General features: G+C 33.4%; 1 protein-coding gene across 1 annotated transcript; it reads left to right on the forward strand.

Annotated features, from left to right (window-relative positions):
* Window positions 1–80: 80 nt before the first annotated feature.
* Window positions 81–6611, forward strand: LOC108981395. The gene is made up of 6 exons (XM_035692215.1): window positions 81–160; window positions 4964–5015; window positions 5324–5407; window positions 5519–5562; window positions 5961–6035; window positions 6117–6611. The coding sequence occupies exons 1-6, from the start codon at window positions 81–83 to the stop codon at window positions 6298–6300; spliced, it is 519 nt and encodes a 172-aa protein (XP_035548108.1). The 3' UTR covers window positions 6301–6611.
* Window positions 6612–16075: the final 9464 nt, after the last annotated feature.

A 16075-nucleotide genomic window follows, 5' to 3' on the forward strand; every position in this document is an offset into this window, starting at 1 on the left:
CCCTCCACTTTGTCGTTTAAGTTATATGTTATATATTACAACTTCTGGCCTTTTTAACTTATCTGTGGTTAATTTTTCTAATGCAGTCTTCTAAAAAGTCTGATCTTGGTGAGCGATTGGTTGGTAGCAGCATAAAAGTTTGGTGGCCATTGGACAAGATGTAAGTATGTAAGGACTGATAATAGAACATTCCGCTTTGTAATATTCTTGTTAATCCTTAACTTTATCATTCCATCTTTCCAAGTTTATGGAGCAACATATATGTAGATTGGGTTTATTTGGCCTCTTCAGGGGCATCGGGAGGAATGGTGGTGATGTGGGACAAGAGAGTGGTGGAGAAAGTGGAGGAATATATAGGGAGTTTTTTGATAGCGTGTGCATTCAAATGTGTTTCAGATGGTTTTTCGTGGGCATTTGCGGGGTATATGGGCCTAATCTAGATTCAGACAGAAGCATGTTGTGGGATGAGCTTGTAGGGGTGTATAGTTGGTGGGAGCTCCCTTGGTGCATTGGAGGGGATTTCAATGTGGTTCGTTTTCAAAGTGAATGTTCTGGAAGTAGAAGATTGAGACCAGCAAGTTTGGAGTTCTCGGAGTGTATTTTTGACTTGAATTTGATTGACCTTCCACTTGTTGGGGGTGGAGCAACTTGGTCAAATAATCAGTCTTGGTCCCGATTGGACCGTTTCTTAATTTCACCTGAGTTTGAAAGTCATTTTCCTGATATCTGGCAAACTCGTTTGGCACGCCTAGCATCAGATCATTGGCCAATTTTGCTTGATTGTAGAGGCATTCGTAGTGGTAAAAGGTATTTTAAGTTTGAGAATATGTGGTTGAAGTCTGAAGGTTTCGTGGATAGGGTCAAACAATGGTGGAGTTCGTATCATCTTGAAGGTACACCTAGCTACATTTTTGCAGGCAAATTGAAAGAGTTAAAAAGAGATCTAAAGGTGTGGAACCAACATACTTTTGGCAATGTAGAAGACAATAAAAATTCAAAGTGGGAGGAAATACAGGAGTTAGAAAGACTTCAAGAAGGGAGACCACTTACTGAGGAGGAACAAATTCATAAATCTAGTTTGGCTGTAGATCTTGAGAGGATAATTCTACAAGAAGAGATGTCGTGGCGCCAGAAATCGAGAGCCCTTTGGTTAAAGGAAGGGGATCGGAACACAAAGTTCTTCCATAAAATTGTAAATTCTCATAGAAGAAATAATAACATTGAGATGCTGAAAATTGAAGGGGTCGAGTGTAGAGAAGAAGAAGCAATAAAAGACCATGTGGTAAATTTCTTTGAGGTGCTTCTAACTGAACAGGTGGGGTGGAGGCCGACTTTGAATGGATTGGTTTTTGGTAATATAGAGTTGGAGGAAGTTGAAAGGATGGAAAGTCGAAGAGGTAGAGGTCTATGATGTAATAAAGAAAATAGCTAAAGATAAGGCACCCGGTCCTGATGGTTTCTCCATGGGTTTTTACCAAGAATGTTGGGAGGTGATAAAGGGAGATCTTATGAAGGTGTTTCAGGAGCTTTTCTCGATTGGCAAATTTGAGAAAAGCCTCAACACCACTTTCCTTGCTTTAATCCCTAAAAAGGTAGGGGCTTCTGAGATCTCCGATTTTCGGCCTATCAGTCTAGTGAATGGTACGTACAAGATCATTGCTAAAGTACTTGCTAATCGTCTGAGTGGGGTCTTGGGACAGATCGTCACTAAGCCCCAAAATGCCTTTGTAAAGGGTAGACAAATACTTGATGCGGCTCTAATTGCTAATGAATGTCTGGACAGTCGTGTGAAGATTGGTAGCCCAGGGCTTATGTGCAAGTTAGATATGGAGAAGGCATATGATCATGTGAATTGGGATTTCCTTCTATATCTACTGGGTAGGTGCGGATTTGGAGACAAATGGAGGTCATGGATCAGATGGTGTATCTCTACGGCAAGATTCTCTGTGTTAATCAACGGCAGTCCAGAGGGTTTCTTCCCGAGTTCGCGTGGCTTGAGACAAGGGGATCCATTATCTCCTTTACTCTTTGTTATTGTTATGGAGGCACTAAGCAGGATGATCTCAGCCTTAGTGACTAATGGTAATATGAGTGGTTTTCAGATTGGATCGCCGAGTAGGGGTACCACCACCATCTCACATTTACTGTTTGCAGATGATACGCTTATTATGTGTGATGCCGAGACAGAACAGTTGAGGGCTGTGAGGGCATTGTTGCTTTGTTTTGAAGCAGTGTCTGGTTTAAAAGTGAATTATGACAAATCTGAGTTGGTGCCTATTGGAGAAGTTCAGAATTTAAGGGTAATGGCTGGTATAATGGGTTGTAAGATAGGGTCTCTCCCTATGAACTATTTGGGATTACCTCTGGGTATAGCCCCGAGGGCGTTTTCTATTTGGGATACTGTGATTGAAAAAGTAGAGAGAAGATTAGCAGGTTGGAAGAGAATGTATTTGTCAAAAGGGGGCAGGATCACGCTTATTAAAAGTACGCTTTCCAATCTACCAACTTATTTCTTATCCTTATTCCCTATACCGGCCAGCGTAGCGGGACGTCTTGAGAAGATACAAAGAGATTTTTTGTGGGGGGGCCTAGGTGAAGAGTTCAAATTCCATTTAGTCAAGTGGGAAATTGTATGTCGTCCAATCTCCAATGGAGGATTGGGTATTAGAAATCTGAGGATGTTTAATCGGGCACTACTTGGCAAATGGTTGTGGCGGTATAACAAGGAACCGGATGCCTTATGGAAGATTGTGATTGAGAACAAATATGGTGGTCTCGAGGGGGGTTGGTGTACTAGAGAGGTGCGAGGGGCCGCTGGAATGGGATTATGGAAACACATTAGAAGAGGATGGGTGGTTTTTCATCAACATACAAGATTGCAATTGGGTACAGGTTCAAAGATCAGATTTTGGAAGGATGTTTGGTGTACCAATTGTACTCTACAAGACAGTTTTCCTACACTTTTTGAGATTGCAAATGCTAAAGATGCCATGGTGGCGGAGGTAATGGAAGTTGAAGGTAGAAACATCCTTTGGAATATCAATTTCTTCAGGGCAGCACAGGATTGGGAGATGGGGAGTTTTATAGACTTTTATAGCCTTTTATACTCTTGTCGCCCAAATACCCAGCATACAGATGATTTGTGGTGGTGTCCAACAAGGAAAGGAGTCTTCACTGTTAGCTCCTTTTACAAGGTACTCACACAAGTGCCTGACAGTCAATTTCCTTGGAGAAAGCTCTGGTGCAATAAGGCTCCTCTCAAAGCTTCTTTCTTTGTGTGGACAGCGGCTTTGGGGAAGATTCTTACTACGGATAATCTGAGAAGACGAAACATAATCATAGCAGACTGGTGTTGTATGTGTAAAAGAGGGGGTGAATCGGTGGATCATTTACTTTTACATTGCGAGGTAGCCAGGACTATTTGGGATGCGGTGTTTAACAGAATAGATCTAGCATGGGTGATGCCAGAAACTGTGATGGATGCTTTGGCCTGTTGGACTTCAATTCGAGGAATGAGACAGATTAAAGCGGTTTGGAAGATGATCTCAAACTGTATTTTGTGGTGCTTATGGCAGGAGCGCAATGAGAGGATTTTTGAAGACAAAGAGAGATCAATAGCAGAGCTAAAAATGTTATTTTTTAGGACCCTTTGTACTTGGGCTCATGCTGTGGACTTTAATGGCATGGAGTTTCATGAGTTTCTAGTTTCTAATGTTCCCACCTAGTTAGGATGGGAGCAGCAGAACTTTTCTTTGTAATTGACACTTTTTGGATGAATATATACTTATTTTACTTATCAAAAAAAATCTTTCCAAGTTGGTTGTGTTTACTGGATTCCAATTATTACCGGTCCTTTTAGACCTTGATAAAAATTCAGGCTCAATAAAATGTAAGATACTTATAAGAAAAAAATATAAGTTCTGTGTATTTTGATAAATAAGACTGCAGGTTGCAATGCTTTATATTTCTTTACTAGTATTCTAATCTTTAGTTGAGTTAGTTCAACAGTGATAATGCCCTCTTCGGTTAATAGTTCTCCAAATGGTGGTGATCTGGTATTTGTTGAACCTTGTTCTGGCTCTCAACTATAAAATTCAACTACAAGAGGGGATTAGTTGTTGAAGAAGTCAAAACCAAAGCTATAAGCAACAATAAGTGCCTAAGAGGGATATAGCACAAGATGAAACCATCGGCCATTCATCAGATGATGACTAATCGAGGGAAGGAATCTAAAGAAGAGAAACTTTTGCACATGATGTGGAATTTGGTAAAGATGTACATGGAGGAATGATTGATTGGGAGAATGATTTTGATTGAGATATGGAGGAGCTAGTAACTTACTATTCGGCAGTTGACTTATGAAATGTATTTAGGCACGCGGAAAGAGAGGGAATATGATGATGATATGGTGACATTTTGAGACTGGCGAGACCAGCAGTCAAGAGATCCTCTTGTACTTTTACTTTGCGGAAACATTTGTAGGGGCTGTGGTAGTCTGGAAGAATTCTGGAGTCTGTTGTTTCCTTATAGAGTTGTTAAAATGAGGTTGAGATCAAAGTTAATGCTGATTTTGAGTCTGTTTCTGCCTGTGGGCAGAGGCTATCAAATAGGAAGCATTTATGGGCCTATTTGGATTCCCAAGATAATTGAGCAAGATCATACCTATTTGAACTACTCACAGTAGTAGCAGTGTAAAGGCCATAAGTTGTGGGGCTGCCTTAATATAATCTTTATATTTCAGATCATTCTCTCTCTATCTGGAGATATCTCTAGAGAGAGAGGTATTTTCTGCGTTGTCCCAAGGACCCTATATATGTGATTGTTGAAATTATGACCATCTTTTCTGCATGATTTTTTGTAGTCATTGAGCCTTTAGACCTTAAAAAAATGCACCAGTGATATTCCTGGCACTTAATTAAAAGGTCTTCTTTTGTTTTCTTACAAGATAGTTCTTATTTTGCAGGTTCTATGAAGGTGTTGTAAATTTTTATGACCCTGTGAAAAAGAAGCACCAGGTGGGATATCTCTCACTAATCCCGACATGCAATTTTCTGCCTCTCTCTCTCTCTCTCTCTCCTCCTTGCATGATGTCTTCCAATTACTTGGGCTTCGCTCTGTGTATTCAAACCTACGTGTTTGGCTCCTCTTATGCAATCACAGTCCATTTTTGTATTCTCTCAGCCTTGGGTGACCATGCTCTGTTTCATGCTCCTCTTGTCCTTGCTGCCAGATCAAGGATAAGAGGATCATTTTAATGTGTTTTTCTCTGCGTATCATTTCTTTTCTGCTTGATATAGTTCTTAAATTTTTCTCTACTGCATAGGTGTTATATGCTGATGGAGATGAAGAAATCTTAAACCTCAAAAAGGAACGCTGGGAACTAGTTGGGGATAATGTTTTGCCAGGAGTAGGTTTTTTTGGTTGTATTTACTTTTGTTTTTCTCATTCTTAACTTATTTTAGAAAAACAAAAATGAAGTAATTCTCGTAAACTGTTATTATGCCGAGATTATTAACAGGGCCAAGGGACTGATCTTCCAGAACTATATGCTTCTTGTGATCTGTAAGTATTAATATCTTATGGGTTTTTTCCTTTCAAAATAGTCTCTTATTCTGCATAGGGATACATGGCAAACCAAATTTGTTATTTGTGCTTCTAAGTTGTAAATATACTGTCACGTAAAATTGACACCCTTTGGCATTATTTAATAGTAATGTGAAGCAAGTGAATACTTTACCTTTTATTTACTTTATTAACCTTATGCAGTCCATTCCTTAATGCGATGGAAATGAAAATAGATAAATTATAATGCAAACATAATTTGCATGCTGTGTAAAGATTCCGCATTAATCATTTTCCTTGATCCACAAGAGTTGATATGATGATTGAGGTGTACGTTGTTTCATTATACTTGTTAGATCTATATATATATCTCTCTCTGGGGTGTGCATTTTGAGCAGACCAGAAAAGAGTAAAGGGAAAGTAAAGTCACAGTCAGCCAAACGACATAAGGACGTTGATGCTTCTTCAAAAAGGTTGATATACATTCTATCGAAAACATATGAATGTTTCCTTTGGTTTATTTGTCCCTAGATTGAATTCTGATGGCTTTACAGGATTCAAGCTGCGGATGGTATATTCAAAGTCGTCAAACCTACAAAATCTGTGGATGACCCTTCAAAGGCAGATGATGGTCATAAAAAATTTACTGGCAAGTTGAGGATTGAGAAGCTAAAGGCTGGTACCAGATTGAAACAGAACATGCCTAAGACCATAACGTTGCCCAAGGGATTCCTCTAAGTTACAGGTAAATATTAGAAAGTGGCCAAAGAAATGGAGGTAGTTATTTGACCTGTTTTAAACAAGGTTATGTATAGAGTGAGTAGTGACACAAGCTCGAAGGCTTGTAATTTTGAGTTTAGCCAGAGTGTAAGAATAAGTTATAGTCTCTTTTTGTTTTGTTTCTCATGTAATTGCAGAAGCAAGCATGGGGATGGTTTTTGCATTCAAATGCTGGGTTATGCATTTGAACTCTTGACTACAACTTGTTCAAGTCATTGCCCCGATCTCCAGTTAGAAATTCTCAAGTTTGCTCCAAATTTATAGTCTCATCAAACCTGACATGTCGGACTTTTGCTAGTTTAACGATAAATAGCACGTCTTAGACCATGTGGTGCGGTAAGGTTAGATCTACATGACACCATAGAAGCCTGCCTGTCTCTTGCTTCCATGACTGAAAAGCGATCGTTGAAAGCCAGACGGTTCAAGTCCTGTGCAATGACAATGTCAGTCTTGGTTTAAAAAATTATTCAAAAATTTTAATTTCGGATAAAACTGACATTTTGAGCTTATAAATTATTATTATTATTATTATTTTAAGATTATTATTTACCAAACAAAAGAAAACCCCAAGTCACAAAAGTTGCCCCTCCAGGAAATAGTCTACTGCTGAATAAATAAATGGGCTTTGGGATGATTTCTCTTTGGAAACTTAACGAATTTTAAAAAAACATGTGTTCAAAATTTAAGCCCAATAGTCTCCGATAAAAAAAGTGCATGCATTTTGAGCTTTGGGGGAGTCAACGCCTTATAGTTTGTCTTCAGCGTATGTCCGAAGAAAAGCATTTTGCTACACAACCTCCACCACATTCCACATTTTTTTAAATTTTTTAAATTTTTAATATTTTTAAAAAAATTTTTTTTTGAGTTTATTCTTTTTAAATTATTTTAAATTTTTTATTCATTATTTATATAATAAATATTTAGTAAAAGAAAAAAATAATAAAAATTAAAAATAATGTGAAGTGTGGAGGTTGTATGAATAGTAGGAGGTTGAGTAGATTTTTTGTTATATTATAAAAGGTAAAAGACGCGTGAATGGCTGGAAACATGGAGTTTCAAGGATCTGAAGTTTGACTGTCGTTGACTTGTGAAAGGGCTTTGAAAGGATGAGATTCGGAATCAACGACGAATGCAAATGAAAAACGCATGTAAAAAAAGCCCGATCGCGGTACTTTATTTTCCTTCAACGTTGGTGACATGCCAAGTTGATTCTGATGTAATAAGGTTTGCGTGTCTGGTTCCTGCGCTGATCTGACGATCTTCTGGATGCCTGACGACAATAACATGTCACACTCACCTCATCGATCGGCCTGCCCTAAATGAATGGCTATCCTACAAGGCTACACACATGATACGTATATCATTTAAATTAAGAGTAATTTTACATACAACTGTGAAGTACGTAACCATCACGTAATCGTTTTGAAAAAGAGTGGGGTCTACTATTAAAAAATTAATTTTTTTCATGCGAGTCCCATGTTTTATTCATTTTTTTCAAAACGATTACGCGACGGTTACGTAATTTAAGTATATTTTCTCTTAAATTAATAGATATTTTTTCTAAGAAAAGTACACGCACTTAACTTTTTCTTACACTTTACGTAACAATATTTTAAAATAAATAATATTTTTATAAATTAATGTTATTTTTATAAGATACTGTAAAAGTAACATATATGTTATGTATTATCAAATAATATTATTTTATAAAAATATCTTTATTTTAAAATATATATTATCAAATATGTTGTTTGAATATCATTATTTATTTTCTTTTTTCTTTTTTTCAAAACAATAATACTAAATCTACCAACGAATTATCCCAAGGATGTTCACTAATTTTTTTTTACATAATGATTAAAAAAGTGTTTTATTAATTATGTTAAGACTGTTCATCTGGACCAGATTTTTTTATGGTCAGATCCGAAACCCAAGAAAATTGGATTCCGGTTCTTGGTTTTGTTTTTCTTCTTCTTCTTCTTCTCAATCCAAACATAGACTACATAATATCATTTGCTTTGCCAACTCTGCTGTACTTTTTAAATCTAAAGACGTAATTCAAAGGCAATAGAAAAAAAATGAAACAAAATAAATATGAGAAACAACCTTGAAACCAGCAGCCCCTCTACCATAGGTCCATAGCCAAAGTACTGAACCGCATGCATATAAGCTTTCCTGCCATACTCGCAGACTACCTTCAAACTAGCAGGTTTGAAGGTTGTTGTCGTATTTATTCCGTTTCATTTTTCTTTTATTGCCTTTAAATTTCATAATTAGATTTAAAAAGTACAACGGAGTTGGCAAAGCATATCATAGTATGAAGTCTGGATTGAAGAAAAAAAAAAGGTTTCGAGTTCTAGGTTTGAAATTTGGATTCATCCAAATTCTGACCCGAATTTAAAACTTGAGTTTCGATTCGAGTATACCTGGATTTTCAGGCCAAAACACGGATAAACAATCTTAAATAATAATATAAATTTTAAAAAAAATGTTTAAGAATATGAAAAAAAAAACGATGAAAAACAAAAAAAATGTGTAGCACGAGTCTTTCCCAAAATTCACATGCCACGTACTTCGATTTTTTTCAGCTGAGAAAATATACTTACAACCGTAAATTGCGTAACCGTCGCGTAATCGTTTTGAAAAAAATGAATAAAATATGGGACCCACGTGAAAAAAATTAATTTTTTAATAGTGAACCTCACTCTTTTTCAAAGCGATTACGCGACGGTTATGCACTTCACGGTTGTATGTAGAATTAGTCTTTTCAGCTTCTCCCACAAACTAAAATGGCACTTTTTTTCTCTTTAAGTACCGCTGAGTTGATTAATGAGTTGTATCTACTACGTACGTACTGCTGAAATTGACGTCCTATCCTATTATATAATTAGTCAAAATATTGTTCATAAAATCAAGAGCCTTAATTGCAAACAAATCATTTAGATAAAAATTCAATGGAAAATTCAACTAATTGTTCGCAAGCGGCTGCATAGGCGATTATATTGCACTCTGAACTTATTTTTCCTATAATATTATTGAAGAGAAATGGTCCAGACTCCAGAGTCTATACGTACTTGGATTTTCTCATGAACTACTTCAAAGTTCGATGTCCGTATAATTTAGATAAGCATTTTGACAAGTAAACCCTAATTATAATTTTCTGCGTTTCTAGAGTAGTACTACGCATGCATGCCTGAATATCAGAACCGCGTTGTTCAAGATAGACTGATCTGGTCTTGTGTCTTTTAATTGCTTGAGAATATTTTTATACTAGTCCAGGTCCTGTTTTTCGACGTTAATATAGTTATAACTTATGGCAAACCATCTTATATACGCTAATACCTGTTTTAATTTATTGTTTATTATTAATACATTTTTCATGTAGGGTTACACACGACATTATCTGAATTTTCGAAAATAACTTCCGTGTTAATGAATTTTTTAAGCTTCTTTTTTTTTTTATTGGGATCTAATAATTCATGTCATCTGAATCAAAACAACTTCTGTTTAACTAATTTCTGATGATCTATGAAAGATTTTCATTGTTGCTGATGAAATTTTAAACATTCATGTACTAACGCAAATATATATATATATATATATATATATATATATATATATATATATATATATATATACTAGTAAGATGTTATGTGCCTGAGGCACGTATGCGCAGTTCAAATCACTAATATATTTTATTAAAATAAAAATAAAGTACATATATCTTATTATTTTATTACTAATATATATCTTAAAAGCTATTGAAAGATAAGCTATTTGTAAATTATTATAATGATTTCCTATTATAATGAATACGAAAAGACAAATCTACATAAATCTATTTTCCTATTATAACGTATTTTCAAATTGGAAATTGAATCCATGATTATTATTATAATAAATCTGCTTTATTAGCATATTTAAAGATATTAATAGTGGAATAGAAACCATAAAAGTAGTTATAAATAGAATGTAAATAAAAATATAATTGTATCCCTGTATTATGTAATTATTACAAATAGATGGAAAGTTAATGAAAATCAACATATTCCATTAAAATAAGAAATTTCTGTTAAAATAAGAATATTCCGGTCGTTTTATAGGCTCTTTATATATATAGAGATATAAGCTGCACATATATAGTCAGTTTCCTTTCAAGTACGTGCACATATACAGATCTGTGGGACAAGTTGAGTACTTTTGAAACTAATGTCAAGATAACATTAACCAATGCAATGATATCATATGATTATAAAGCTGGCACAAAGTAAGCTGTTTAATTTCTTTGAATTTTTCGGTCTAAGGTTAATTTAATTAGTGGATTCCACGAGACATTCATTAAATTAGTTGGATGTATCATATACATGGTGGAGATCAGAAATTCTGATGATCTGTAGCTAGATAGGTCGATCGAACTATATATACCTTAATTACATGCACTAAGAGCTGGCATATTGATAGTCCCAGTATTGGAAAGTTTTCCTGGGACTTCGATCTCCACATAAAACATAAATATTTCTTCTTTTAGGGAGAAAAGTTGGTAAATATTGTCACATATATATATACTAGTAAGGGCAACGTGCCCTGCACGTTTGCCCGGTTGATCATTTTTGTTATTTTTCAAATTTTTAACTATAAATTGAACATAATTTTATCTATATTTTTAAAACTTTTTTTTTTTATTTACAACACACAATCTGTAGAATATTTATAACTATAATACAACGACTTACAAGAATCAAGTCATAATTATGTATAGATATTTTTAAAATATATATTACAAGAGCGATAAGTTTAGAAATAGATATTTAAAACATTCAGATAATTAACTTATGGAAGAATTTCATTTTAATATTTATTGAATAGAATGAGAAAAAACTTGAAGGAAATGTTTTTTAATAATAAATGGTTATGAATAAACATGATCGCTCAATATTGAAGTAGATGTATTGTTATGGACGTTAGTTTCAGAATAATTGATATTTGAAGACGATTCAATATCTCTTGTATAAATGGCTTTATTGTTGTTTGAATAAAAAGAGAGCATGCTGAGATTCTGTTTGTCTTCGTATTTTATTACTTGAAAATTTTTTCAACTCAGCATATCTCTCTCTTTTTTCTGGTGGATCTCTTATTTTTTTCTCTTCTGATTAAGCACTTTACTAATTTCTTATTGTCGGATGTTTTTCACGCTCTTCAAAGTTTATTCATAGAAGATGTTAGATAAAATTAAAAAGAATTAGTGTTAATAATGTTTAAATATATTTTTGCATTTAATAATGTCGTCTTACCAGTCGGCATAAAATTAAGGAAGATTAGCAATTTTGTGTTGATTTCAGAGTATAATCTAAAATACATTTGAAAACATATCAAAGATGTGGGTAAATATGTATATATGGCAACATATATGCATAACAAATATTATAAGCATTTATAGTAAAAGCAAAAAAAGAAAATAATTAATTCGAAATAATTTTATACAAATCATATTAAGTGAACCAAATGAAATAGTAGATCTTAGAATAGAATAAATCTATTAAAAGAAATCAACACCATGAGGAAAGGAAATATTCATACAACAAACATATAATATCAACAATTTATCTTGACTACATGCGCATTTATATAAATATAAAAAAATTGAATAATATTTTTCAAATGAGATAGAAGAGAACATACCAGAAAGTAGATGACAAATAAAAGAATAGTGCAAATAGAGGAAATTGATAACAACCGGATTGACGAACAATAAAGTAAGAGCAAAAGCAGCTAATCTGTAGTAAAAAAATAAAAACATTAGAAAAAATATTCTAACTAACAGATGAAATAATCTCATCTCAATTAGGATCTAACCTATAAAAAAAAAAAAACCTCAGTATCCAAACTCACATAATCGGCAAAAGAGCAAAAACATAAGAGAACCGGATTTGATAAGAAAAATAGGGAAAAAAAGAGAGAGAGATTGATGAGAACACTGTTCATCCCTTACTTATTTTCAAATAAAGGTCTATTTGAAAATAGATCTTATTTCAAAATTTTCATATCATATCCCATCTCCTTTTTAAACATAACTGAAATACAAAATTTTTAAAATAATCATTAATAATCATTACAACTTTATCAAAATTTCAAATTTCAAATAATTTATTTTTTAAAATTTGAAAACAAAAATAATATTATAAAATTATAATCTAAGTGTCTAATGATATTTTAATTTTATAATATTTTTTATTTAACTATTTCTCTCTTTCAATTATTTTTTATAAAATTTTATCTCATCTAACTCTCACCAACATTATATAAATTTTAAGAGAAGGAGAAAATTAAAAATGTTCTAATATATATTAACATATTCTACAAGATATTATTCAGCACTAAAATAATGTTAAATCATTGCGTTAGTTCAAAGACAGTTTAGCTCTTAATTTAAGAATGTAAACCAGATCATCTTAATTTACTTCAAAAGTTTTCATAACCCTTTTTAATATTACTAAAACAGAAGCATTATAAGAAATAATAACATTAAAAAACATTAATTTATTTAACATTTTCACACTTGGCTAAATAAAATGGTAATAATGACATATTATATTTTTAAATTATTAAGAAGTTATAATTTATTTCTTTATGAAAATCTGTAATTATACTAACCAACCTACTATTATTACTCTTAATAGTTATAGTTGGATGCACATGTTGTATATTTGTTATTTCCAACATAAATATATAATGTGTTAATTTTAAAATTTAAAACTACAGTGATAAGTATTAAATAATTTAATTATATATTTTATAAAGTCTCATCATTTACATTTAAAAAAAATTAAACAAACTATAGTACATTAGAAACTATAGATCTACCTCAAATAGTGTAATTAATTTCAGGTTAATTAATAAACTATTCAATTTATTCAGAAATGAAAAAAAAAATTTAAGTTTATTTCTTAATAAATCATTAAACAAAAATCATTAATAAAAGGAAAAAATTAGATTTATACAAAAATGTAACAATTCAATTCGATATTTACATAATTCAAAATTAAAAGAAATAAAATGCTGCACAACATTAAAGTTTAATTTTCAACATTTTGATTTTTTATTAAAATTTTATGAAGAGTTGGTATCAATTTGGGAAAAAAATAAAAATACTATAGTCCAATTGTAAAGTTCAAACCGATTTGTAACATTGCTTATTTTTCACATCTAAAATCTAAGAACAGTGCTACACCCTCCAAGATGGGTTTCGATAAGGATAAAAAAGTTATTTTTTTCATTTTTTATTTAATTTTTTATATCTTTAATTTTTAAAAAAAATTATAATATTATTAAAAATATTTATTTATAATAATAAGATGAAATGAAATGATAATATTTCTATATTTAAACGGGACGTGAATGAGAAAATGAAAAAAAAAGCAAAGAAAATATTTGTAAGAAGTTGAGATGAAATAAATATAATACAAAGAGATAAGTCCAATGAAAATTACTGTAAAAAGACAAACCAAAAGTCGGCAGAAGCAAGAAAGAACACAAAACATAAGATATATTCATGATAAAATCAGGGCAAAATAGGAAAAATTTTGTTCGACGAAAACACTCTTATTCGCACAGCCGATGCTTTGCTTCGCTCGCGGCGGTTAACGGCGGGATGAGAGGGGCTGAGATTGGAAGGGGAGGGACGCCGGACGCAGGGGAAGAGAATGGGCCAGGTGGTGTTGGCCACGCCAGCTTGCGGCTGCGCACTGGAGGGGACGAAGAAAAGGATGGGCCGCGCATTGGATTTCCTCGTGGCGGTTAACGGCGGCACTACAGGGGCTGAGATTGGATGGGGAGGGACGCCAGCCGGAGGGGAAGCTAATGACCGGGGTGGTGTTGGCCACGACGGCGTGTGGCGGCGCCTTGGATTTCCTCGTGGTGGTTAACGGCGGCACGACAGGGGCTGAGATTGGATGAGGAGGGACGCCTGCCGGAGGGGAAGATAATGACCGGGGTGGTGTTGGCCACGCCGGCGTGCGGCGGCGCACTGCAGGAAACGAAGAAACGGACGGGGGAGGGGGGAAGAGGGGCAAAACGGAAAATTGAGAATAGAAGGAGGGGCAAAATGGGAAGAAGACCAGGGGCAAAACCAAAATTTAGAAATTAAAGCAGGGGCAAAATGGGAGACAAAAATATTAGACGAAAACGCTGTTGATAGGCTATTCGCACTTTATATATAAGTAGATATATATAATATTGATCACGTACCTACCCAAAATTAACATGCAGATATATATATATATATTAATATTAATATACAATTAATTAAATTAGTTTGGAGGATAAATGGGTAAATTAAGCAAAAGTGAAAAGCTGGGATCGACATATGCCCAACTTCCATGAAATGAAGAAAAAGATTAGCTACATATATATTATATAGATTATGTGACGTGAAAGAACAGGTTAATTAATTACACGAGTAACTGCTAATTAAGTATATGTATGTTGGAGTTAGTTGGGGACCTATTTCCTTCTGACAACGTCTTTGCTTATGATCACAATCCATCTGATCTGATCTGTGATGTGAGGGTGGGTTAGGTAGCATGCATGCATGCATCATTATCCTTAATTTCGCAATGAATATGCACGTGAAAAATTTAATTGCTTGAAATCGTATCAATCTGCTTTTTCATTTATTATATTATATATACGCTAAATTAATATTAATTAATTCTTATCTATTTAAATACATAATATATATAACACGAATCTTTCTGTTTTCTACTATACGTACTTGCTAACTAATTTGGATATTAAATTCCTCCTGATCCCGGCGGCCACTTCTAGATACGTACCCACTTCACTGATCTCTGATTCTCTAATTAGGGGATGGTAGTAAATATTATTGTTGATCAGGCTAGCTTAAAGTATTATCCTTAATTGAATTCCCTGTTCGCGTGAAGGAAAAATACGACAACGTCGTATTCATTAAGACTTATAAGGCCTATATATATATGAGGTGACCGGGGTTTGAATTTGTAAATGTTGGAAGAAATTATATCGGATGTTGTATTGATTATTCTTTATCGTGTCATGTCGGATTAAGTAGAAAAGAGAAACTCGGATAAGATTTGGTGTTTGAATATAGGCTGCTGCATTCAGGAAAACTCTAGATCGAGATCGATCAGGGGTATTATAAATTTGATCAATATTTCATATTAATTAATTTTGTTTGTTTATTTAATTTTCTTCCTTGTCAATTCTTTTAATAAAATTGCTTAATTTGTCTTTTGCAACCTACAACTTATACGTGCCCGTAACCAACGTACACTAATTCAATTAAGTACCAGTGAAAGGTGGCTGATTTCTACTAATTAATAAGTACTGTGAGGAATAAGACAACATGAACTCCAAATACAAATTAAGCTTTTTGTAAAAATATGGACTCTATTAAAAAAATTTACATTTTTTCTTAATAGAGATCTATTTTTTTATAAAGAACTTGTGCAAGGCTTGTGTATCATCTCTCATGATCATACCATGCATATTGGGTATATACCATGACATGATATGTGGTGCTGATACTTGCTATGTTCACATTGTGAGGTTTTGACAGTAAGTTAAGATGAGATAAATTGAGATAAAAGTTGAAAGTTGAATAAAATATTATTAGAATATTATTTTTAATATTATTATTGTTTTGAGATTTGAAAAAATTGAATTGTTTATTATATTTTATGTGAGAATTTGAGAAATT

The sequence above is a fragment of the Juglans regia genome, chromosome 7 (genome assembly GCF_001411555.2).
Source record: "Juglans regia cultivar Chandler chromosome 7, Walnut 2.0, whole genome shotgun sequence".
NCBI lineage: Eukaryota > Viridiplantae > Streptophyta > Magnoliopsida > Fagales > Juglandaceae > Juglans > Juglans regia.

Coding starts and splice junctions, on each gene's coding strand:
- LOC108981395 (XM_035692215.1), top strand. CDS start 81: ATGCAGTCTTCTAAAAAGTCTGATCTTGGTGAGCGATTGGTTGGTAGC. Junction 161..4,963: donor TGGTGGCCATTGGACAAGAT/GTAAGTATGTAA, acceptor CTTATTTTGCAG/GTTCTATGAAGGTGTTGTAA. Junction 5,563..5,960: donor CTATATGCTTCTTGTGATCT/GTAAGTATTAAT, acceptor CATTTTGAGCAG/ACCAGAAAAGAGTAAAGGGA.